At 39.6% G+C, this 24123-nt stretch overlaps 1 protein-coding gene across 1 annotated transcript in view; it reads right to left on the bottom strand.

Moving 5' to 3' along the window:
* Positions 1-20892, bottom strand: part of Rpp30 (ribonuclease P/MRP 30kDa subunit) — a 22579-nt gene extending 1687 nt beyond the window's left edge. Inside the window, exons 1-10 of the mRNA XM_013034389.1 lie at positions 20723-20892; positions 17661-17716; positions 16999-17055; positions 16144-16218; positions 13408-13479; positions 10333-10422; positions 2902-3018; positions 2120-2149; positions 1548-1585; positions 1090-1169 (exon numbers count right to left, since the gene is read on the bottom strand). Coding sequence (XP_012889843.1) covers positions 1090-1169; positions 1548-1585; positions 2120-2149; positions 2902-3018; positions 10333-10422; positions 13408-13479; positions 16144-16218; positions 16999-17055; positions 17661-17716; positions 20723-20867 — 760 coding nt within the window. The 5' untranslated portion in view covers positions 20868-20892. The remainder of the gene's footprint in view (positions 1-1089; positions 1170-1547; positions 1586-2119; positions 2150-2901; positions 3019-10332; positions 10423-13407; positions 13480-16143; positions 16219-16998; positions 17056-17660; positions 17717-20722) is intronic.
* Between the last annotated feature and the right edge of the window lie 3231 nt (positions 20893-24123).

Raw genomic sequence — 24123 nt, 5'->3', positions numbered from 1 at the left:
AACTATGTTTATTGCAGCATTATTTACCATAGCTAAGATATGGAACCAACCCAGATGCCCCTCAGTAGATGAATGGATCAAGAAAATGTGGTATATATACTCAATGGAATTCTATGCCTCCATCAGAAAGAATGACATCACACCATTTATTAGGAAATGGAAAGACTTGGAAAAAATTATATTAAGTGAAGTAAGCCAGGCCCAAAGAAACATAGGTCCCATGGTCTCCCTTATTTGAAATAACTAGTACATGTCTAGGACAAGCAGAAATGGTCAAAAGCTATGTACATATGATGTTAAGCAAAATGAACCCCAAAATAGGGACACAAGTGTTTTTTCTTTCTTGTTATTGTTTCTAATGTACTTATAATGTACCATATGATTTTTTTTTGTTGCTTTGTATGTTCCTCCCCCACGGTATAACCCCTGTATTTGATGTTGGTGCCCTGCATCTTGTATATACACTTCTCTAATTTGGGGAGGGGAAGGGAAAAACAAAATGCTTAAATAGGGATACAGGCTGACCTATTGTAACAATGAGATGTACAAGACACTATGTTGAAAACCAACTTTACAATTTTAGGCGGTTGGGGGGTGGGTGGGGGGTGGAGTGTAACTGTGGAGGTGAGAGGGAAGGGATGGTAGGGGAAAAACAAAGGAGGAAGTAACGATGCTTATAGGACATGTACTCATTACCCTGCTCATGTAACTGTAACCCCTCTGTACAGTGTTTTTACAATAAAAACATATTAAAAATGCACCTGCTGTTTTTGCTTCCCTAACAAATGGTTTAATATATTATTTCTAACATCTCAGTTCTCTAAAACAGTGGTTTTCATCATAGAAAGCATATCCCGCAAGAGAGGAGGGGGGGTAAGGGAGATAAGCCTGTGCAGTTTGAAAAAACTCATTCATTGGTTGTCTTATGATACAAACTATATTCATTTGATAAACTACAGAAAGGAAAACCTGAAGTAAGGGTGAGACAGCACTGATGGGTCTTAAAACAGGTTGAGAAACGATGGCTGTAAAGGCACTGTGCAAAGCAGATATGGCTCAGTTCAGTTTTTACAGGAAGATCTTGCTCACCTCCATGGAGAAGTGCCACTCGGCAATTCGTGGATACGGCAGCCTTGGCATCATTCTCAGAGAGTCCAAACAGCAAACCTCTGGTGGCACCATTAAAGATCTCAACCGGAATCAGAGAATGAGACTAACAAAAACAACTGAAAACGCTAGCTCACTTGGTTGCTTTGAGAGAAAGCCTAATTAATTCTATAGCAGTCTGTGTAGATTGGAAACCAGTGTTGGAACTAGTAGCTGAGTAAAGAGAAATTCGCTGAACTCTGATTTTATCATAGACGCTCACTCTCCTTCTCTACCTCCCACTTAATCTAAAAGGTAAGAAGATAAAATTTTCTACAACCTGAAGTAATCTGATTTGGAAGCTGCTAATCAATAAACTTACAATTAGAGATTGATACAAATTTAAGAACACTTCAAATTCCCTAAAAGAAAGTTTCAGCTTCCTACAAAGGAAAGGATACAAGTTTGCCACATCATAAGGCCCTCTTATTTCCAAAGGCTAAAAGAAACGGAAAAAAAAAAAAGTATGAGAGAAGTTATTTATAACACTTAAACAGCTTTATGTGGCCACACCTGAGTATTCAAATAAAGCCAACTACACAAACTTAGTTCCTCATAATTTTGATGGGTGATGGAGGTTGTTGAAAATATGAACAAACCTTGAAAAGTATTTTGTAGGGTCAGGTTACTTTGAAGGAATAGGTAGGAGGATTATAGCTAGTCTCAGGTAAAAACTTGAGACCCTATCCAGAAAAATAACAAAAGCAAAAAAGAGCTAGGGGTATTAATTGACTGGCAGAACATTTGTCTAGCAAGTATAAGGCCCAATTCAAACTTCAGGACCATCCCAGGGAAAAAAATTACAGATAAAGTTTGAAGTTTTGAATGAAGATACATCTTATTATTTAGCAATTACTATATGAAAATGCAGTTAAAATAGAAAACAGATAATTCTTAACATGACTTTTAGTTTTTATCCTATAAACATGGGTTTTTTTTTTTAGAACTGTAAATTATTCTATGCTATACTTACCCTTTCTGCTGCACTGGATATAATTACATTCTATAAAACAAAAAGTGATCAATATTAATCTTGAGTAAAGATAGTAAAAATTGAAGAATCTTATCATACAAATAACTAGTAATCCCATTGTAACATTAAAGGCACAGATAACAACTTCTATTAAAGATAATGTTAATGAGAAGCTTCATGACAAACTAAAAGGTTGCTTATCAAAAGAAATAGAATAGGCTTTCCAAATACATGTTAGTAAAGCTGAATTAACTTGTAAAAATCTAGTTGGAAAAGTCATAAAATCTTAATTTCACCAATAAGCAGTTGCTATCTTGATGGTTCTTTTCAAGTGGGTAAAGAGCATTTTTTTTTTTTTGGGGTCCAGTCATGGGCCTGAACTCTGGGCCTGGGTGCTGTCTCTTAGTTCTTCACCTCAAGGCTAGCGCTTTACCACTTGAGCCACAGTGCCAGTTCTGGCTTTTTTTTTCTTCTGCTTATGTGGTGCTGAGGAATCGAATCCAGGGCATGCAGGGCAAGCGCTCTACCACTGAGCCACCTTCCCAGCCCCAAAGAACACATTTTTTATCAAAAGATAAATGCTTTCAACCCTTCCCCTTCCTTAAGGTTATTCTTCCCTTGAGATTTTTTTTTTAAACTTAACTTTGTAGAGATCATTGGACTAGGGAAGAGGAATTTATTGTGGTGCTTTGAGAATTTTTTTAGCTTTAAGGAAAAAGTATCAACTTGCCAATTCCAGTGATTGAAGAAGAGAAAAACCTCCGGAAATTCTGGGAGTATACCTTTCCTTTGCAGATCTGCATCAAATTGAGGGCGTTGGCTATGGTGTACCTCCTCATGGTGGAGTCTCTGATAGCTGGGCTATAGACAAGTTCAAAGCTCAGGCCTCGGTCAATTGCCTTCGGAGGAAATAAAGGAAATAAATTGCCAAGGACAAATACACAATATCCTACTTAAGTCCCCCTCACCTCCCTTCCTACCCTCTATCTACCCTACACATCTCCCACAAGCCTCCTTTTAAGCAAAGGCATATTCATACACAAAAGGCACCACCACAAGAAGAAAACAGACAAGGCTGTACTTGACACATAAAGTTTATGCTAGCTGTGAGGAAGCTAACTTGATCAAATCAGGAATTACAAAGAAGATAAGGATAGGGAAGTCCCAGGGGTGCAAATAGGCTACGGGTAGGGAAGGGAAAACAGATAAGCTTGTTACCCAGAGGGCAAGTAGAGAGAGAATAACACCACAAAGAACCCAGGAAACAGGTTCAGCACCATAGATGGGTAAATTTTGCCAAATATCCTGCTTTGCCATTGTCCTAGAGCAGTGGCTGACTGTAGTTACTGCTGTTTTTTGGTATATCAGCCAACCAATGGTCCTCAGTAATGACTTCAACAGAGACTTCTTCAAGTCTGAGTTTAGCCAGAGGCCTCATTTACACTTCATTTAGTTAGAGCTTCAGGCACACATCTCCCCTCAAATCACCATTTTGGCTCTTAGGATACCTCCACTCCCCACACCCTGGTTCCTGGACATGCCCTCTCACTTTCTGGAAAACTCTATTGTTACATACATATTCGTAGCATAATCCTTACATTCTGTCCACAGTAGGGCTGAAGACTGGGAACACATGTCTGCTTGGTCTGGCGGCCTGTCCTCAGTCTCCCTTAAATGTGTGCTACTGCCTTATGATCACTTGCAATTCAATAAAAATCTAGTTTTTGACTACATAAATCTGCTCTGTGAAAGTGTGTGTCTGCCTCTGAATTCCTTCTTCAGTGAGTGCAAGGACTTGCCAATTTGACCCAAGAATGAAGAAAGAGACAAAGAAAGGCGGCAAGTCATTTATTTACCTTTCTCCATTAGACAGGAAATACAGGGCATGAATGATACAGAATTGTATGATCTGATCCCGAAATATTCCTAATTAACTAAGGCTAAATTTTTAACTATTTACTATTTGAAGGGATGGGGGGAGGGAGGGAGAGGGGCTTTCTGGGGGCAGGAGTGGGGAGCAAAGACATAATTATCAGCTTAATTTTTTTAAACACAAATTTGATCCTGCTACATCAATCAGGTTCACTTTAAAATTGCCAGGAAAACTCTTGAGAAACTGAAAGATAATGTGCTATGGAAGGTTGTGAATATTTCATTCATAACACCTTATTTTACATTTTTAGATGGATAGAATACACTCATTACCTGGGATCCTGCTTCTAAGGCCATTTGAATGTAAATTGCTATTAGCTCATCAGATGATTGCTCATAATAGCCTCTTCATAAAGAATGACAGTCTGCCTGATTGCCTTTTGTTTGAAAGTCTGACCAAAGGTTCAGAAATAGGCAGATGATCAGGTTTTTTTACTAATGAGAAATAATAGTCATAAAGATGCTAACCAAGGGCAGGTGTGTGACATTTCAATAATGGCAATACAATTCTAAGTACTCCAATCATAAGCAAAGCTGCAGAGAAAGAAGAGAGGACAAAAAAAACAAAACAAAACAACGAGTTGATTAGGAGGAGAATGTGCTGATTCCCTGTTAATTTAAATAATTCAAAAGGATAACAATCTTTCAGTGTATCATTTTTTAAAACAGGCACTTTCATGACTCACAGCCAAAGTAACATAAAAAAACAGAATAAAGTCTTATTTGCTTCTCCGCTTTTACCTGCCCCATCCCAAATCACTTTCAGTAATTTCTTGTGTGTTCTCCAGAATTACTCCATAAAAATATAAGTATTTTTGACTATGCATTTTTCCCCCTGTTCTTTACCTAACAGGGAGGCTGCTACAATCTTGACCTGCCTAGTATGAGAGCTTTTCCACATTAGCAAAGAATTTCCTCATTCTCTCCTCTAGCTGAATGCTACTGGATACAGACAGGGCACATATAGTACTTAAGATGCATTTACTAGCTAGACTTGGGTTGTTTCAAGATATCTGTGGAGGGCTGGGGCATGGCTCAAGTGTGTTCAAACCTTAGTACTACCAAAAAGAAAAAGAAAGAGGGGTTGCCAGTTAGTAAGAGATGAACTGTGTCCCTATCCATAAAAGATATAGTGCATTATTAACCCTTAAGATTCTTGCTAACTTTTTTAGAAACAGAGTCATTACAGAAGTAGTTAATACTGAAAGTGGGAAGGGTCCTAATCTAATCTTAGTGTGCATTAAGAAAATGGCCATGTGAAGGCAGAGACACACAAAGATTTGAACAAACTGTGGACTCAGGGGCAGAGAAGGAAGGAAGGGACAAGGAAAGGCTCCTACAGATTGGAGGGAGATACACCCTGCTAACAACTTACCTTCAGAACCAAGAGGCAACCAATTGTGTTGTTTTAACCACTTGGCTTATCATACTTTGTTATGGAATCGAACTTAGCAGGCTGAGAGAGGAAGGATTGCAACTGGAGGCCAGCCTGGGTAAAATGTTTTCTAGCCTCCATCTCCCCCAAAAAGCAACAGAAAGTACTGAGATGTATCTCAAGTGGTAGAATACCTGCCTAAGCAAGTGTAAAGTTACAAATTCAAACGCCAGTCACACACACACACACACACACACACACACACACACACACACAAATAACTCAGTAAAATTGAAGCCGTTGCTGCAGGACAATAAGATTGAAAAGAATTCACCAGTGGGGAATGTTTGTAGACTTGGAATCAAACCTTGAGTATAAATCTAGCCAACTCTTCAAGAGACATTTAATTAAAAGATGAGAAGGTGAATTCAACTTCGGATGATTTAGGATTACTATACAAGTTCCTTAAGACTGCACAGAGCTTTTGTAGAAGATTTTAGAGGGAACTGTAAAACTGAAGTTATGGTGGCCTTATCATGCAGCTGAAGATGACAAAAGTGCTGGTGCTGTCAAGTATACAAATGCAATGTTTTGGTAAACAGTGTTTTCTCTAGCTCTTGAGTCCAAAATCCCAATTTCTAAGGTGCTAATTGTCACAAGCCTTCTGGCTTGTCAATAAAAGACTAATGAATTACCTATCTTAACACTCCTGCTTTTCACAGTAACAAAAGAATAGAGCACAAAATCCAACCAAATTAAGATTAGTGCAAGGACTAGAGGTTCCATGTTAGAGCATGTCTTGTGACTTCAAACTTCAATGCTGAAAAAAATAAATCTGTGCTGTTTCCTCAAGTGCCCAATCAAGTGATTCCTATAACACTAATTGATAACTTCTCATGGCTGAAATTCTCCTTCGAGACTAGCTGATACCTACCTGTACTACACATGTTATGTTTTCAAAGAGAGAATACTTCTGTATTTTAAATGCACATGAACATCTGGATGTAGATGAACAGTTTCCTTATCAAAATTAGACTTGGTTACTTTTATAGTTTGAATTCTGATGTCTCTCAAAGGTCATGTGCTAAGGGTTTGGTTGCCGGATTCTACTGTAGCCCTATTGGAGATTGATGAAACCTTTTTTTTTGGCGGGGGGGTTGGGGGAGTGATGGAAGAAGGTTGATGGAAGAGGTGGGCCATTGTGAGGTAAGGAGGCTGAGTCTTGCAGCCATCCTGGTTGCCTCTTGCTGGGTGGAGGGAATTCTCTACCCAGTGCTGAAAAGCCAGGAGGTGAGAGAAGCCATACATTGAATGCAGAGGCCTAGCTCAAAGTGAGCTAGGAGGGCTCTGTTCTGAGAAATTCAGATGCCATAGCTTTGGTAAAGCTTTGCATATAGAGAATGTTCTGATTCTGCATTGATTAACTCCCTAAATGGCTTTAATTGCCAGCCTCTGAGCATACCCTATAAGGAAGGTTGAGGCTTATCTTCCCATAAAGGAAAAAGTTCTGCTGGTACCCGAGTATGTCTGGTTAAGGTCTGGCATTCTGTCTTCATGGTGGGGGAAAGTGACATCATCCCCCCCCTTCCCCACCTCAGGTGATGGGCGTACCTGAGTCCCTGGTGACAGGGGTAGGTACTTGGCTGTTAGGTTACTGAACCTGTCAGTCCAGTGCCTGGGACTGGGAGTTTTCCTGTGACAGTGCCCCCTGAGCTGACCTATTTAGGCCTGGACCAGCTCAGGTGCAAGTACGCCATGCCACATGTCTCCATGTTCCTGTCCTGTCTCCGGTCTCCTGGCTGTTCTCTAGTCATTATGGTATTCCAATTCAGCTCTCCATTGGAGCTGAACTGGTTTGTTAGTATTGTTTTTGTTCTTCTCTGGCCTGTTTAACTAACTGTGCTGTGTATTTGTGGGCTGCAGGCCTTTATAACAATTGGCTGCCTGCAAACCACTAGTGCTCCAATAAAGACTTAAGATTCGAGCTCTCAAAATGTGGCTTCTCCTATTTTCTCATCTTACAACACTTGTAAGGGACCTTGGTGCATGCACAGACACACAAACACATATACACGCTCTTTCTTCTCTCCATCCTTTCTTTCTCCTTTCTTCCGGGCAGTTTCCAGTACCATACACTTCTCCCATGCAGTACCATCTTGCCATACACATGTATAGAATGACTATTATGATCCAAACTACAAGTTGGACACCTGCATGTTTCTCGCTTTCTCTCTTAAATGAAAAATAAGTGAACAAGTGAATAGGGTTAATTCTGCTTCCAGACCAAACCACATAAGCAGTCTACTTCTATACCAGATGACGGCTAAAAATAAATCTTGTGCAGCCTTCCCTTATACTCCGTCATCCAGTTTTTATTCAACATAAGTAAAGTTCACACTAGATTTTCTTTTTCAAAACTAGACTCTGTTAAATATTGCTTCTCCCTCTCACTTTTCAAAATTTTTACTTTTCAGAATTTTTAAAATTGAAAAATGTGGGAATTAAGCGCAAAATGCCCATCACACAGCAGCAGCTTTCTTGTACTTCCAGATGGAAATAGGTGGGGGGAGGGGGTGCCTTTGGCCGGGGTGAGCTGTCCTGGTGCCTCTGCCTTGAGTGCCGTGTCCTCCTTCTGCTGCCCCAGTGCCCTGCCTGCCTCCCTTACTGTGTGTGCTTTCTGCCTAACCATGACAACCACACAATAACTAATGATAAACACCCTGGCCAGGTGCCCCAGGCTATACCCTGACATGCAGAATTAGACATATCCTGCTTCAAAGAATAATTACAGGAAAGACTCATCACAGGCAAGATACTGAGGCAATCAAAAAAAGGTCTGCGGCACAGCTGATATAACCAAGCTAGCGGTCTGGTTAACATTAAGGCACGTTTGTAAGAAACCCAATGAAGAGCTCTCACCACATAGTCACTGGGAATCTTACCATTGTGGTGGGACACGAGGGATTAGTTATGTGCTGTGCATTGCTGTCCTTTCCACACTTTTGGCCTTAATATCACGCACTGTCTCCTTTCAACCAAGGACACAGAAAATGGACTTCCCAGTTCATTAAAGGTGAAAAGATGAAAAAGTTGTTAAGGTTTGGTAACAACTTTTAGAAGATGTTTATAAAGGACTGGGTTGGCGGCCTGGAGCTGGCAAAAAAGTAAAGCCAACTTCCAAAGGCAGAGATTGCTACGTATGAAGAGACACAGTATGTGACAGGCACCTGTGCATGCTTGTGCCTTTATAATACACACCAGGGCCATATCAGATGTCTGCTCTGACAGGCAGCCAATCAGAACTGTTCTAATTGGCCTGTGAAGGAAGGGTTGAATGACTTCTTCCTAGTCCACATCTGACATGCTACTGAATAGCACAGGTCTCCAAGTCTAAAATGTGATGATTCTGGGTTATCTTTAATGCTCAGTTAGAAGTACTGGCACCAACATGGCAAACCAAAGATGGTGCTATATGCTCAGCAGTAATCTCAGGATTTATCAGAAAAGAGCTGTTTTAATTTTCCCTTCAAGTACATGACTAGACATGTTTTAGTACTTTTCAGGTACAAGTATAGTAGTATAGTTTTCAGAAGTAGGACATAAGTCAAGTGAAAAATTTTCTATACCAGGGCTGGGAAGGTGGCTCAGTGGTAGAGCGCTTGCCTTGCATGCATGAGGCCCTGGGTTCGATTCCTCAGCACCACATAAGCAAAACAAAAAAGCCAGAAGTGGCGCTGTGGCTCAAGTGGTAGAGTGCTAGCCTTGAGCTGAAGAGCTGAGGGACAGCGCCCAGGCCCAGAGTTCAGGCCCCACCACCGGACCAAAAAAAAAAAATTTTTTTTTCTATACCAAATGGATCCATTTTCTCCTTTGTCTCCCTCAATACTGAGGATTCCTTGGCAAAAAAATCAGACAAATATTGAGGAAGTTATGATTCTACTACAGATAAAAGAAAAAGGGAATTATCCACTTCAGAAAAATGGATGGTCTAACTCTGACTAAAACGGATATATAAATCTGAACTATATCTGTCAAATTTCTCTCTTGGACAGTAGTTTTTGAGAATACACCCAGGTTTTGGTAGCTATGATTCTACATCAGCATTTCCAGTTTCCCAAACAAGTAGTTAACAACTGCTGACTTCATAGCTACTAAACAGACACTGATGTGAAACAGCATCACCTTTATAATGGAAGTGGATTGTGACTTACAAGGCAGTGTGACCCATGGAAGATGAAAGGTATGGGGAAACATGAGAAATTATGTAGAAGGGGAATGAGAAAAATTCTAAAGCAAGAGGGAGGAAGTAAAAGTTCCTTAAACACACGAGTTATTAGAAAAGTAACCCTGGGAGTTTGTTTTGTCCTTTTCCGTATGTTTTCATTGCTCTGTACCTTTAATGTTCAATTTTCAGACTACAAGTACCCATCATTATTAGCTACCATCTTAGGAAATATCCTTCATAGAGCCATGTATAAGGATGCACGCCTATAATCCCAGCACGAGGGGTGCAGAGGCAGGAGGACACTGCTGCAGAGCCAGCTCAGGCTATCTAAGGAGATAGTGAGACTCTATGTCAGACAAACAAATGAAAATACTTCATAAACTTTAACTTCTAAGGCCTTTGAAAAACACCTTGACAATAAGTGTATTATATATTACTGTTTATTTTGGAGATCGTGTCTTGCTGTGTAACTCCTGGGTTCAAGTGATCCTTCTGCCCCAACCTCCTGAGCGTCTGTGACAGCATGACTAGCTTGGATTCTTAAGAATAAGAATATCCTCTTTTCTAAAACTCCCTCCTATTACTTCTCCTTTTTTCCCCCTGTAGAAACATGGTTTCTTCACTTCCAATTGGCTAATGTAAATTCCTACAAAGTTATAAAATTCAAGAGATAACACTTACCACATTAATAGGGGGTCTTTTGAAGTAAAATGGTAGTTTCTCTGTTAAAGTTATGCAGACTAAATCCACATCTAAATGTGTGCAAGCAACCTGTGAGGAAGAAAAAAATAGGTAAGGGCTAAACTGTAACCTGGCACAAGTAAGAGTAAGGATAGGGTCACACCAGATAGAAAAACCTCCGTGGGCATGCCTCACTTCATAGGCTCTGTGATGGTCTATGTTGAAATATATCTGATCTATTATGAAGCTAATTACTTAATCATTCCTTAGTTTGGATGGTTTAACTGAGACTCAGCTGAAATAGAGGGGCATAGCCATGAACCTTCTCAAAAGATAAGACCTGAACACCTTTGACTCATATGGTCTTCTACAAAGATCTGGGCTGCTAGGGAGGCTCAACACTTAGAAGGCTGCCTCAGGGTATCCCAGAAACAAGACACTGTTCCCAAAATACAGGGAAGCAATTTGCAAAATGGAATTCATGTATGGTCCAGCTGTTCCACAGTCAATTTACTGGACATCTTTACCATGAATTGTCCTAGGTCTGAAGTTTTAGTAAGTCTATTAAGTGGCAAAAAACACATTAATTTGGTATTATGTGTCCTAAGACTATGTTTCCCTACTAGTATATTGTCATCAATAAATACGTGATTTTATAATAATAATAATGAAGAAGAAAAGCATGGCATTACTGATTTTGGGGTGAAAAGGCCATGGACATGAGGAAAGAAGAGTTAGACAGAATGAAAGGAAGAAGGGCTAGATAAATGGTAATTTTGAGAAGAAAACAGGAATGGTAGTAGTAGCTGCCACTGGAGGAAATGAGAGGGAGTTTTAAGTGGATGGAAGGTGTACCTTTTTTTTCTCTTGGTTGGTTGTAGGGCTTGAACTCATGGCCTTGGTGCTGTCCCTCAGCCTCTTTGTGCTCAAGACTAACACTCTCCTACTTGAGCCACAGGAAGGCATACCTTTTATGTATGACCTTTTACTAATTGTGTTTATTATCATAGACAAAATTTTTTTTAATAAAAGTGTTTATTTTTAAAAATTCTGTGAAAGGCTTTTCCCCAGATGGAGGTAAATTAGGACACATCTTAGTTATACATTTCTCCATTATGTTTCTACTGAAGGTGTAGACAATTAAACAAGGATCTGTGTTGGTTTAAATTTGTGAACTATAATAAACTTTTAGCTATAAAGCACCACTCCAGTTGGCTCTCTCAGACACCTGGAATTTAAAATGCTCTAAACAAAAATATTTGATTTTACTTTCTGTCAATCCAAATGTTTAACTGGCACATTTAAAAAAACATAAAAGCTAGGCATAGTCATGCCTGTAATCCAGAGTTTCTGAAGACAAGGCAGGGGAATGTTGAGGGAAAGGACTGGTAGGCCAGGACATAAATGTAATGCCAGCTATTCAGGGGACTAAGGCAAGATGATACCAAGTTTGAGGCCAGCTGGACCAACTTATGAGTTTCTGTCTCTGTAAAAAAGTCTGGGGATGTAGTTCACTGGTAAGTGGATATTTAACATGTGCTGGGTTAAAGCCCCCAGACCCCAAGGAAATACAAGTTTTTAGTTACATATATAAATAAAGATTTTATTTACATATATAAATAAAATATCTATATGAAGACTTTATTTACATATATTTTCCAGTGTTTTGTTTCCATAATCACCACTAAAGTGCAGGGGGAAAAATATGGTGCATAACCCAAGTTATTATTTAATCACAAAACTAAGTTGTGATTGTTTCACATATTTGGGAATGCCCATGGTCCTTCTTGTACTGTACACCAACGGTTTCAACACTGAATCACTTTTTGTAATGGAACTTGAGAAAACATACATAGCTTCAACTTCTATACAGAATGTGTGTTGATTTACTACTTGCATTTTACTTTTACTTATCCCTTTAACCAAAATAAAATTCCTGAGAATCATTATACTTTTGTATTTTATAAAGCAATCCATAAAAAAAAAAGAGATAGGTACCCATGGATGATCTGTAGTGTTTCCCTATAGCTATATTCACATAATCATATAAAATGTCTATCAAAATGAACTCCAAGAATGGAAACGAGAGGTTTTATGTTAATTTGCTTCTTCTTTTTTTTAAAAGTCATTTCTCACTGTTTTTTATTTCTATACCTTCTGACTTATATGAAAGTTTATCTAGTTGGGGGAGGGTAAGAGAAAGCACAGAAATGGTGGGACAAGGGTGAACAAATGCAGTAGTGACACTCACCAGACACTATGCTGAAAATGAACTTGGAACAAGTGACACTATTCAAAAAGAAATGTACTCATTTCCTGACTTATGTAACAGTAATCCTTACTTACCTCACCTTTACAATAACAAAAACAAATTTTTAAAAAGATTGGATAGGGTATCAGTTGCCTTTAGCCAACAGCTCCATCTACTGGATAAACTCAGGAAAAAAAATCTTTCTACAATTTTAGAACAGATTTTGCTTTAACAGATTTTGAGCTATACTTCTGCCAGAAGGATCTTTTTTAAAGCTTAGATAAATACAACTTTCTGAAATTTCTATAAGTAGCTATACTTAATTTTTCACAGTAACATATTCCTTAAAAGAAATAATATATGTACATATATGTATATATATTATTTATATCTATCTGTATTTTTTCCTTTACTATAATCACTTAAAGTTAACAAGCGATACATGCATGTTAAACTCTGCTCTTCTCAAAAGTGGGCAATTTAAAAATAAAATGCTAACTTTGAAAGTATAAAAGGAAGGCAATACATAATGTTTTTTAGAACAGGAAAGGGAATCCTATTAGTACAGGCTAACTATAAAAATTTCTAAAAGAAGTTCTGGAGCAGGGATAGAGAAACAAGAGGAAACTTGGTGAGCTCTTTCTACCTGGTCTACCAATGTCTAACGGGAAGAATAAAAACAAAATAAAACCACATGCCAGTTAAATATATCCCCATGAAATCCCAGGACTCCAGGTGTAGTCTTGTAAGTATCTTGGCAATGTAAAAAAGGTCATGTACAAAGATACAATATCAGCTTTAACATAAAATATAACTTTACTTACATGAAAAAGCTTTTCTGTCTTTGGAAAAACTGCGACAATATCATATAGCCGGACCCTGGAAGAAGTTGCTCTCTAGTAATACAAAACACATGTCACTACACAGTAGTAAGAAATATAAACATGGAATTCTGCCTAGAGATCTAGTTACACTTAACATTTCAACCATGACTTCTTATATGTTATTGACATTTCTGTTTTGCTTTGTGTGTTGGCAGAAAGCTCCAGGAGTTTAGATACCAACACCTAATCCATCAACCATTCTTCCTTTCTACAGAATATATGCTTTAACAGTGTATCAAAGAGTGAAAGCCCTTGATTTTTCTTGTATGTTCGTTTGATCCAGGATTCTCCACTGTAGTCCTCCTGGCCTTGAACTTGGAAGTTCTCATGTGCTTTAGTCTCTTGAATACTGAGATTACAAGATATTCACCCACCGTGCCTGGATGCCCTGCATCTTATATCTTACAAACTTGTGGGAGGGCTTACCAGATACTTACTGAGCACTTGCTCATGAAGGCATGTCTGACTTCAATGGAATTCACTTTTTTTTTGTGTGTGTGGTCATGGGGCTTAAACTCTGGGCTTAGATGCTGTCCCTCAGCTCTTCAGCTCAAGGCTAGTTCTTTACCACTTGAGCCACAGCTCCACTTCTGATTTTCTGAGTGGTTTACTGGAGATAAGAGTCTCACAGCCTTTCCTGCTGGCTTTGAACAGCAATCCTCAGATCTCAGCCTCCTGAGTAGCTAGGATTCCAGGTGTGAGCCACTGGCACCTGACTCATATTTTCTTTTTTTTGCAAGACCAAAAATATAGAGGACTTAGTGCTATGTGTTCTGTGCAATGAGTACGTGTGATATAATTAAGCTCACAGTGAGAGTAGTGTTAAACGCAAATTAAGATGTCAGGTGTACAAGAAAATACCTGAAAGTCCTAGAACAGGAGAAAAACACACTGGTTAAAGAGAAAGACTTACTGTTTAAAAAAGAAAATCTCAAATGATATCCTGAGTTTGTATGTGAAAACTAGAAAGACATGTCCCAGTGTCCAATCTCTGAATACAAGGATAATGCTATGATACCTTCATTTGTTGATACATTTTCACTCCTTATTTTATGAAAAGATGTAGTGTAATAATAATTGGAGGCAGGTTTAAGGGAAGTAGCAGGTGCCTTGATTAAGCAAGAGGGCATGCTGGGTAAACGTGATGTAGGGCTTGTTTCACGTCTTTTCAGCTCATTTATATTTATCTGACTCTAGAGAACCAGAATATTGGCTTGTAACTATATAAAACATTAGTTGGTCTTTTCACGAGTTCTTTACCCATGCCAATTATTTTGAAGTGAGACAATTCTTTGAGTTTACTTCTGTTCTATGACAGAGGCGTCCATTCCAGATTAGTATGGTTCAGAGAGACCTCATTTTCTCTCTCACCACCTGGTCTTTTCTATGAGGAGACACTCAAAGCTCTCCCAGTTCTCTATACACAGAAGTTTTTATCCACTGACTACCTTATGGTTTTTGTTCTCTAATAGGGTCAGATTTCTCAAGCACAGTCTTCAGTGACCATATATCTATTATTATCTATAATATGATTTTTGCCCAGGCAGCTAGTGATTTTCTCTTCTCCTGCTTGAGATCTTGGGTATAGGGATGCTACTGACCTTTCCTTCTTCCTTCCCGTTTTCTTTCTTGTCTTTCTAGAGCTGTGCTTCCTCAGTCTCCAATCTGTTCATTTTCTACTCCATCATTATATGGAGAAGTTCCTCAGGACTGTCTCCTTTTTTGACATAGCACCCCAACCCTCATCTATGCTCATAGTTTTAATTACTTTTCACAGATGACCAAAACAACATCTTTAACTTTCACTCTTCTGAAGGGCCGTATCTTTATTTCCATCTGCCCATTTGATAGGTTCCATTGACTTCTCACAATAACCTGTGATGTCTCCAACGTGACACAAAAGCCAGTTTCTCATTTCACATCCTATTTCAACAAATGGTAGTCTACCCGGCTTCTTAGACAATCCAGGGAGGCATTATTCTATATCCAGTCAATCACCAAATCCATTCATTCCTCCTTTGAGCTATCTCTCAAATCCTCTCCTGCTAATACATTCTCTATAAGGCAAATCTCACCATTTTATTCTCTTGGTTGGAAGCTTCAAGGTCTTCCCCTTCCATCTTGAACTAAGCCTCCTTCTCTAAACTCATTCCAGCTCACTAGGCTTTGCCTGAACTATCTTGTTTCATTTCTGAGTTCTTATTATGTTCTTGACTTTGGGATCTTTGTGTAATTCATTTTGTTTGAAGGGAACTCTCTTTCCTATTTGTCAGCTATTTGACGATTACCATCTCTTCTGGTCCCAGCTTGAACAGTAACTACTAAGGTTATATACTCCTGGAACACTCAATCTGCTACTCCCTCCCTCTCCCTTGCACCTTTTAAACATTCCTCACATTTGTAATTAGTAGTTGTTTAGTTCTACAAGCTTTGTGGTTCAAGGATCATGTCTACTTTAGACAGCAATTTGCCAAGCACCTATGTATGGTTTAAAAAAATTCAGTGAATAACAGTTGAGAAGAAATGCGTTAATTGTGGTATGAGCAGAAGACATAGTTATACAGAGCAAGTGGGTTGTGAGGGTGAGAAGAAATAAAAGAATGGGGTGAGATGAAATACAACAATGTTGAACAACTTAACAAGGCCAAAAGTAAAGAGGAAAAATAGTTAACTTACCAAAACATTGCAGTGAGATGGATCTGTAACTATAATTGTCAATCTAGTTAAAATTTTAATTGGTCTTGATTTCCCCTGTAAACAAAAAAAGCTTAAATAAAAAAGCATTAATCAGAATGGATTAATTTTCCTGTTTAAGTGGAAAGCACTCATTAAAAGGCACTGGCAGGGGGAAAATGGGGAAGAACACTGGAAGGGGTGGCCACAGTGATCAAGATGCATTGTACTCATAACCTGACTTGTGGAATTGTAACCTCTTTGTAGCCTAGCTTCTATTCTCAAGGAGTTTTCAATACAACCAGAGGAAAAATAAAATAGGTCTATTAAACTACATATAATAAGATCAGTTAAAAGTTGTAGGGCAAGTGGGTGTTGTGCTCAAGCCTGTAATACTAAATAATTGGGAGACAGAGATCATGATTTAAGCCCAGCAAAGAATCAACAAGTTTCCTGAGATGCCTATGCCCAGCTCAATCAATAGCTGGGTGCTGGGTGTAGTGGCATGCACCTATCATTCCCAGTGACACAAGGAAGCACAAGCAGGACTAAGAACAAGCTAATCTAGCCTAAAAGAAAACCAGTGAAGAAAAAGGTTAGGGGCATGGCTCCAGTGACATAGTGACTGCCGGGCAAGTTGAAGTCCTTGAGTTCAATCCCCATAGGGGAGGCTGGGAGGGGGGAAGGAGTTGTAGGGATTTCAGGAGGATACTGAGTGGATAAAGAATATTTCATGAAGAGCTGAGCCTTGATAGAAAGGCAAAACTGGTAAGCAGAGGGTGGTATATTCAGGTGATGGTACTGTACTCATGCAGACTACCTTCAAAGTGAATGCTTCTTCGACATCAAAATGCCTACCTGTACAATTGGCAAAGTGGTGAAGAGCTCAGAAACAGCCACTGGTTTTTCAATTTCCTTTAACAAATAAGAAGAAAAGTCACCCCCAATTGTATGTGTTTAAGGCATGAGTCTAAGAAGAGACTTAAGAAAAAAAATAAAATTAATTTCTGGCATTCTGGCATTCAAAATAGACTAAGATTTTCCTTTTATTTCTACTTTAAAGAAAGGAAACTAATAATATCAGTGGATAAAAGGATTAAAAACAATTTTTTAGACAGAAAATATAAGGCAGAGTTCTTGGTAGGCCTATTGAGGAATATGTGTGTGTATATTTACTAGCCAAGAGGAAAATTAATGTGTCTATAAGAAAAAAAAATTAATGAGCACAAAATACTATGGTTACAGTTCAGTTAGTAACAATGCTTAATATTTGTAAACACGACTGAACAAAATTTAACACCAATTCAACTTGGAGAATCCTAATATCATGCCAGAATGAACCACAAAAACATTAATCATTTGCATAAGTACATACTAGCTGACTTGCTAACATAAAATAATCACGTAAGAGTGCACAAAGAGTGAATTTAAGAAATATACTCATTGTAGCTTCCATATTCCCAATATAAACACAGTAATTATAAATACTTCATACATATTAACTTCAAAAATTTTTTTACCTGTTTCTTTTCCTTAAAGTCAACAATATGATTGATGGCAACAACTGAATATCCAACTGCAAAAAAAAAAAAGAGAATATTCTTGTGAAAGTCTCCATTCTGTACATACTAATCATTCGAATTCTAGATATAAAGACTAGAGGATTTAACTCATTCTAGATATAAAGACTGGGGATTTAACTCATTCCAATGAATGTTTGCCTAGTATACACCAGGCCCTGAGTTTGATCCCCAGTATTGGAAAGAAAAAACTAGGAAGCAGTTTGGCATAGAAGTTATGGGTGAGAACTCTGATTGCTTCCAAATCTAAATATAACTAAGTTACTTAAATGTTAGATTTTAGGTTCTCCGTCTGTATCATTCCTATGTTACACTTTATTATACCCATTTAAGATGTCATTTTGGCCAGTAAAAATTTAGTACAGAACTTATTCCTAAAGTCTTCATCTGTTGTCTTAGGAGAAACTCCCCAAGTAGTTTTTGGTGTACTTTTTACTTATATAGCATATATGTGAAGCTTATCATTATTGTTTTTCTTTTGCCTTATTTTTAATGTCACGTCATTAACAGAGCATTGGATCTTGGTCTTCCTTGTTCTTTAAAATCAGTCTCCTGGGCTGGGAAGGTGGCTCAGTGGTAGAGTGCTTGCCTTGCATGCATGAGGCCCTGGGTTTGATTCCTCAGCACCACATAACCAGAAAAAGGTAGAAGTGGTACTGTGGCTCAAGTGGTGGAGCACTAGCCTTGAGCTGAAGAGCTGAGGGACAGCGCCCAGGCCCAGAGTTCAGGCCCCATGACCGGACCCCCCTTTCCCCCCCAAAAAATCAGTCTCCTTTTCTCGTGTGTGTGTGCATGTGTGTGTGTGTGTGTGTGTTTGTGCATGTGTGCCAGTGCTGAGGCTTGAATTTAGGGCTTCCTATCCTTGCTCTTGCTTTTTGCTCAAAGCTGGTGCTCTAACACTTGAGCCATACCTTCAATCAGTTATTGTTATTGTTTTTGTTTTGCTGGTTGATTAGACCTGAAAGTCTCTGAGGCTTTCCTGACTGGCCTGGCTTTAAATTATCCTCAGGTTGGATTGCAAGTGTGAGCCACTGGCTCCCAACTAGTCTCTTACCTTTTGCCTAATAAATTGAAGTGATTTCCTGTCACCTGTCATGAATTTCATTTTAAAGAACTACAGACTGGCTAAGAATGTACATGCTTTTACACATTTCTTTCAAGCCTATTTAAATTATGGCAATTCTCTAAAAAAAATCCAACTTGTCAAATTTATTTTTTAAAGGTATTTCATTTATTTCACAAGTATTAATTGAGTAACTATCATGAGAGGTGCTTGCTGAGTGACTTTACAGAGTATTGCAAAGAAGTAGAATGAATAACACATAGACCCTTTCTAAGGATGCTTATGTATTCATTGAGAGGACAGCTGAGAAGGTAATACTTGCAACAAGCAACATCCAAGTACATTCATTTTGTAGGAACTGCTAGGAATACTAGCACTTTACAGTTCTGGTCATTGAATCTATCTTTTTCGATTGATAAAAGAAGTATACTGCAAAGAACAATGCTAATTAGTGGCTATTACAGATAGCCCTTCTGCTGACACAGTTGGCTTTGCATAGGTGCACAGGGACAGAAAACATGAGGAGGGCTGAGGGTCCGACAGTGCCTGTATTGATCTTATACAACCTTTTCCCCCTTGTCCATATTACCTAAACACTACATTATAACAATTATTTATTTATATAGCATTTTCATCCTATTCTATATCATAAGGAATCTAAAGATGGTTTACAGGAGGTGTGCAGATTATATGTAAATACTACCCTATTTATACAGAACCCTTTAGTATCTGTAAATTTTGGTGTGTGTGTGTGTGTGTGTGTGTGTGTGTGTGTGTGTGTGTTGGCTCTTGGCTCAATCCTCTTGCAGACAGAGAGGGAATGGGAGCAGAAAAAGTGCCTGGCTGGGCAATCAGGGCAAGGCCCCTTCTTATAGTGCTTCTTCATCCTTCACCAAGGCCTTGAGCAATCCTGTATGCAAGTCTCTAGATAACACAGATCACCATGGCCTTGGGCAATTGCACATGATGCCCTTGGTCATTGAGTCATGGCCCATTACCCCTGGAAAACTTGAATGTGAACCAAGTGGTACACCTAAAAGGGGCATCCAGTCAGAGGGACTGAACAATGCTTGAGACACTTGTGCAAGATGCATGGAGACTCTGGGGACTGATAGGACTTGCAGGGTGTCCAATGATCTTGAGAGTCAAATAGCTTTTTCCTGGAGACACCTTGATATTAACCCCAGAATGACATAACTCAGACAGTGCATTTCCACCTCTGCCCTTGTAACCCCTCCTATCTAGAAGGGGCTCTGCTCATCTTTTTCTTCAATAAATTTTGCAAGTTTACTTCTCCCTCTGGGTCCTGAACTCATTTTTAGAGACCATAGAGACAAAGGACCTGATCCAGGTGTTGCCGCTTTTCAGGACGCCTGTACTTCATAACGGTGACATGAAGAAACAGTGATGCACTTGGTAGAAAGTGGTTGTTTTCTAGCTTCGCCTCTGCAAAGTGCCAGCAATGAGCTCCCACAAGGAGTTCTGGTCCTTTCCTGTCCTCCGCCCCTCACCACCCTCCTCTTCCTCTGTCATTCTCTGACCCTCCACACCACTCTCGGCCGGTGTCCCGACTCCCTGCACGAGCCCAGATACTGTCGCCAGGGTCAGGAAGGGGTGGTGAAACGCAAAGCACTGGTTGATGACTGAACCTCGGGGAGCCCGGCCCGGCCTGACATCTCCCGCTCGCAGCTGGGGGGTCTCCTTCGGGCCTGCTCCCTCACCGCGCGGGGGCAGGCAGACGAGAAGCGACGGGAACCCGTCTTCCAGAACTTTCCCACGAGAGCTCCACAGCGGCCCGAGCCTGGCGTCAGCCTCCCTCCCTGACATCTCAGACACCCCAGGAGAAACCTGAACAAGAAGCCTGGAAGATCTGCAGAGCAGAGCCCGACGTGAGCGGCGAGGGGCCAGCGCTGCGACCTCCGAAGCCGGCCACACTCACGGTGAGCAGCGGTCTCGACTAGTCCGCGAAGGGTTTTCACATCAGCACCCGCTCTCAGGTCCAAATCTGCAAACACCGCCATGCTGACGTCCCAAGAACTCCCGCGTGTCCCGGTCTGTGCAGCCTCCGTACCTCCCCTGGGCATGCTGGGAGTTGTAGTTTACTTACAGCGTTGCCCGTAACCCCGACCCGGAGCATGCTGGGAGTTGTAGTTTACTTACATCGTTACCCGTAACGCCGACCCGGAGCATGCTGGGAGTTGTGGTTTACCCGTGCATCCCCTCCCCATTCCCAATCCAATTGGTTTAAAAATCTCTAACTGCCCTGGAAAACTCCAGAGTAAAGATAAGCATTAAGGTGGAACCCTAGAATTTGGGATTAAGGGATCTCGAGTTCGGGGCCAACGTGGGTTATATGCTGAGAGGGAGACCTGGTCTCAAACAGTCCCACCCTAAAAAAAATGGGGTTCACAAGGTGTATGTGATCCACCTTAAGACCTCAACCCAACTGCCAGGTAAAAGTTGTGTCTCCTCTCTTCTCCCTTCTCCCTCTCCCCTCCTCTTTGTTTCTTTTTCTTTTTCTTTTTTTACCCCTTGAATTCCTATGATCTTAGATTCGTGAATAGGATTACAAGTGTGAACCACCAGTGTCTGGGTAGACATCACTTTTTAGACTCACATCTAATTAAAAATTAATCGAGTCAAATTAATTCAGGTAGTCAGCATAGACTACTTAAAAATGTTCGCATGTTTCAATCCAGAGATCTGTAACATTATCCCATTTCAAACTATTTATATTAGCATTTGCAATCAAAGTAGCTCTGAGCCAAGTATATGAATCATGGCGCAATAATGCAATACTTGTCATAAACACAAAGACATTGGGGTTGAGTTTAATGCTTATTGCACTTATTTTGATTTTTTACAGTAGTTAACAGTACCTTATATATATATATATCATATCTATCTTATCTATCTATCTAAATTGTAAACAAGAGGTAACAGAGGCTTTTAGAAACTGGTTTTCTGGGGCTGGGAAGGTAGCTCAGTGGTAGAGTGCTTGCCTTGCATGCATGAGGCCCTGGGTTCGATTCCTCAGCACCACATAAGCAGAAAAAAAAAAAAGCAAAGATAATTAGTATCTACCTAGAAACTGGTTTTCTTTAAGGTTTCCCATGTGGTAGGCACCTGAAATACTGTAGAACAGTGTCTGTGTGGTGTCTTTATCTCCCTGCTGCTAGTTGGGTTGTTTTGTTACTTATTTTGATTTTTGTAAGACTTTCCTGATGTCATTAATGTGTAAGTTGTTCATTTTGAAACATATTAAGAACAAATTCAAAACATTTGTGGATATACACAAGGTGCATTTTGGTTTGCAATAAATTTACTCAATAAATCTTTATGGATCACTTACAATTTTCCAGACTATAGTTACAGTATGTGTAAAATGTTAATTCTCTTGTGGCTAATAGTTTGGAAGGCAATATAATAAGCAAAATAAACTCAGACTGTGATAAGTGTTGTAATACAGTAAATCACTGCAACATGAGTGAAAAAAACAATTAGGGTGGTTTTATGTAAGCTATAATGTATAAAAACATCTGAATATACCTTTTAGCCGTCAGTTCAATGCATTGAAATATATACTGATGTCTAAAAGGTAATCTATAATGGCAGGAAATTTAGGGGAAATAGAAATCAAAGCAGTGGCTAGAGTTCTAGGGAGCTACTGAGTTTGGAATGAGATTGACAGTGAAAGAGGGAGAGGGAAGCAAAAAATGGGGATAAGGGCTTGTATTATTGCAAAATAAGGGCTCTACTATTGCAATAAATCAATTTCTTTTCCTTCCTTTCCTTTCTCTTTCATTTTCTTTCTTTCCCTTTCTCTTTCTCTCCTCTTTCTTTCCTTTCTCTCTTTTCAAGTGGTTAATATATCTTTTTAGTATTTTTTAAATTTTATTTTATTGTAAAGATGATGTACAGAAAGTTTACAGTTACATAAATAAGGTAATGAGTACATTTCTTTTTGAAGTGTTACCCCACCATTCCCCCTCCCATCTCGTTTTTCCTCCCCCACTCCCCTCCCCCACAAGATGTAAAGTTCATTTCCATTATGGTGTCTAGTGACTATCGCTGTTGCATTGGTTCACCCTTTGTCCCACCGTTTCTATGATTCCCCCTTTCTTTCTTTCTTTCTTTTTCTTTCTTTCTCTTTCTTCCTCTCTCTCTTTCTTTCCTTCCTTCCCTCCCTCCCTCTCTCTCGCTTTCTCGCTTTTTCTCTTTCTCCCTCTCTCCCTCCCTCCCTCTCTTTTTCTTTCTTTCTTTTTCTTTCTCTTTTCGTTCTTTCTTTTTTTCTCCTCCTCCCCTTCTCTCCCCTCCTCTCTTCTATTCTCTCCTGTCTTCTCTTTCCCTCTCCTCTCTTCTTTTCCTTTTCTTTCCACAGTAGGAACTGGCAAACTGCTGCATTCACTTGCTCTTCTCTGTGGGTCTTTCCCCATTAAGATCGGGTGCGGTATCTGTTGCAGGTAACAACGCCAACCACAAGGTGGCAGGGCTCTCTCGAAGATGAGCGGTTAGCTCACACTTTGGTTTAGGAAAGGGATTTGACAAAGAGCAACGTTGAAGTGTTTTAGTCTTCTGAGAAATATGCAAGTGGTGTACATTCCACTCATTTGATGTTTCCACTTTTTGAACATTATATAAATGAACTCTTGAATTATGCGATAACATAAAATTGTAGGATTACTGTAGAGTAGAGGAAGCACCCCAGTGTTTCTCAAACTGTGCACTAAGAAAGGGTAGTTCCCTTTCCTCACTACCAGCAGTTCTTAGCTGACATGTCCCCTATCATTACCCAATAAGCAGCTCCAGCCCCATGCAATTCACCAACACTCTGTCATCACATGGTAAGGAAAAAAATGCATCTTTACAAAAGTAAATAGAAAAGTCCTCATATCAGAGATCATAGATGAAGATAATGCCAATGTGCTAAAAATCCTTCTACATGCTTTCAATTTCTGTACAGCAGATCCTTGCTATCTGACTATTTGGTTCAAAGGAGATTGCAGTTGAGATAAAACCAAGAATGCTCAAGATGCACAGGATTCAAGAGCTACTGGGGATGCTTGGTTCATTTTCCTCATACCATCACCCAACTTCTGCTAAAGACTTACAGCCTTTTCAGTGTACTATTTAAGTTAAACACAGTAACTCTGTGTGTGTGTGTGTGTGTGTGTGTGTGTGTGTGTGTGTGTGTGTGTTCTGGGGCCTGACGTTTGGACCTGGGCACTGATCATAGCTGTTTTACTCAAGGCTGACACTCTACCACTCTACTACTTGCACCACACCTCTCATGGTCTTTCCTGCCCATGCTGGTATTGAGCTGTGATTCTCTGATCTCAG

This window comes from Dipodomys ordii, unplaced genomic scaffold, assembly GCF_000151885.1.
Source record: "Dipodomys ordii isolate 6190 unplaced genomic scaffold, Dord_2.0 Scaffold188, whole genome shotgun sequence".
NCBI lineage: Eukaryota > Metazoa > Chordata > Mammalia > Rodentia > Heteromyidae > Dipodomys > Dipodomys ordii.
This window is presented reverse-complemented; position numbering and strand designations above follow the sequence as displayed.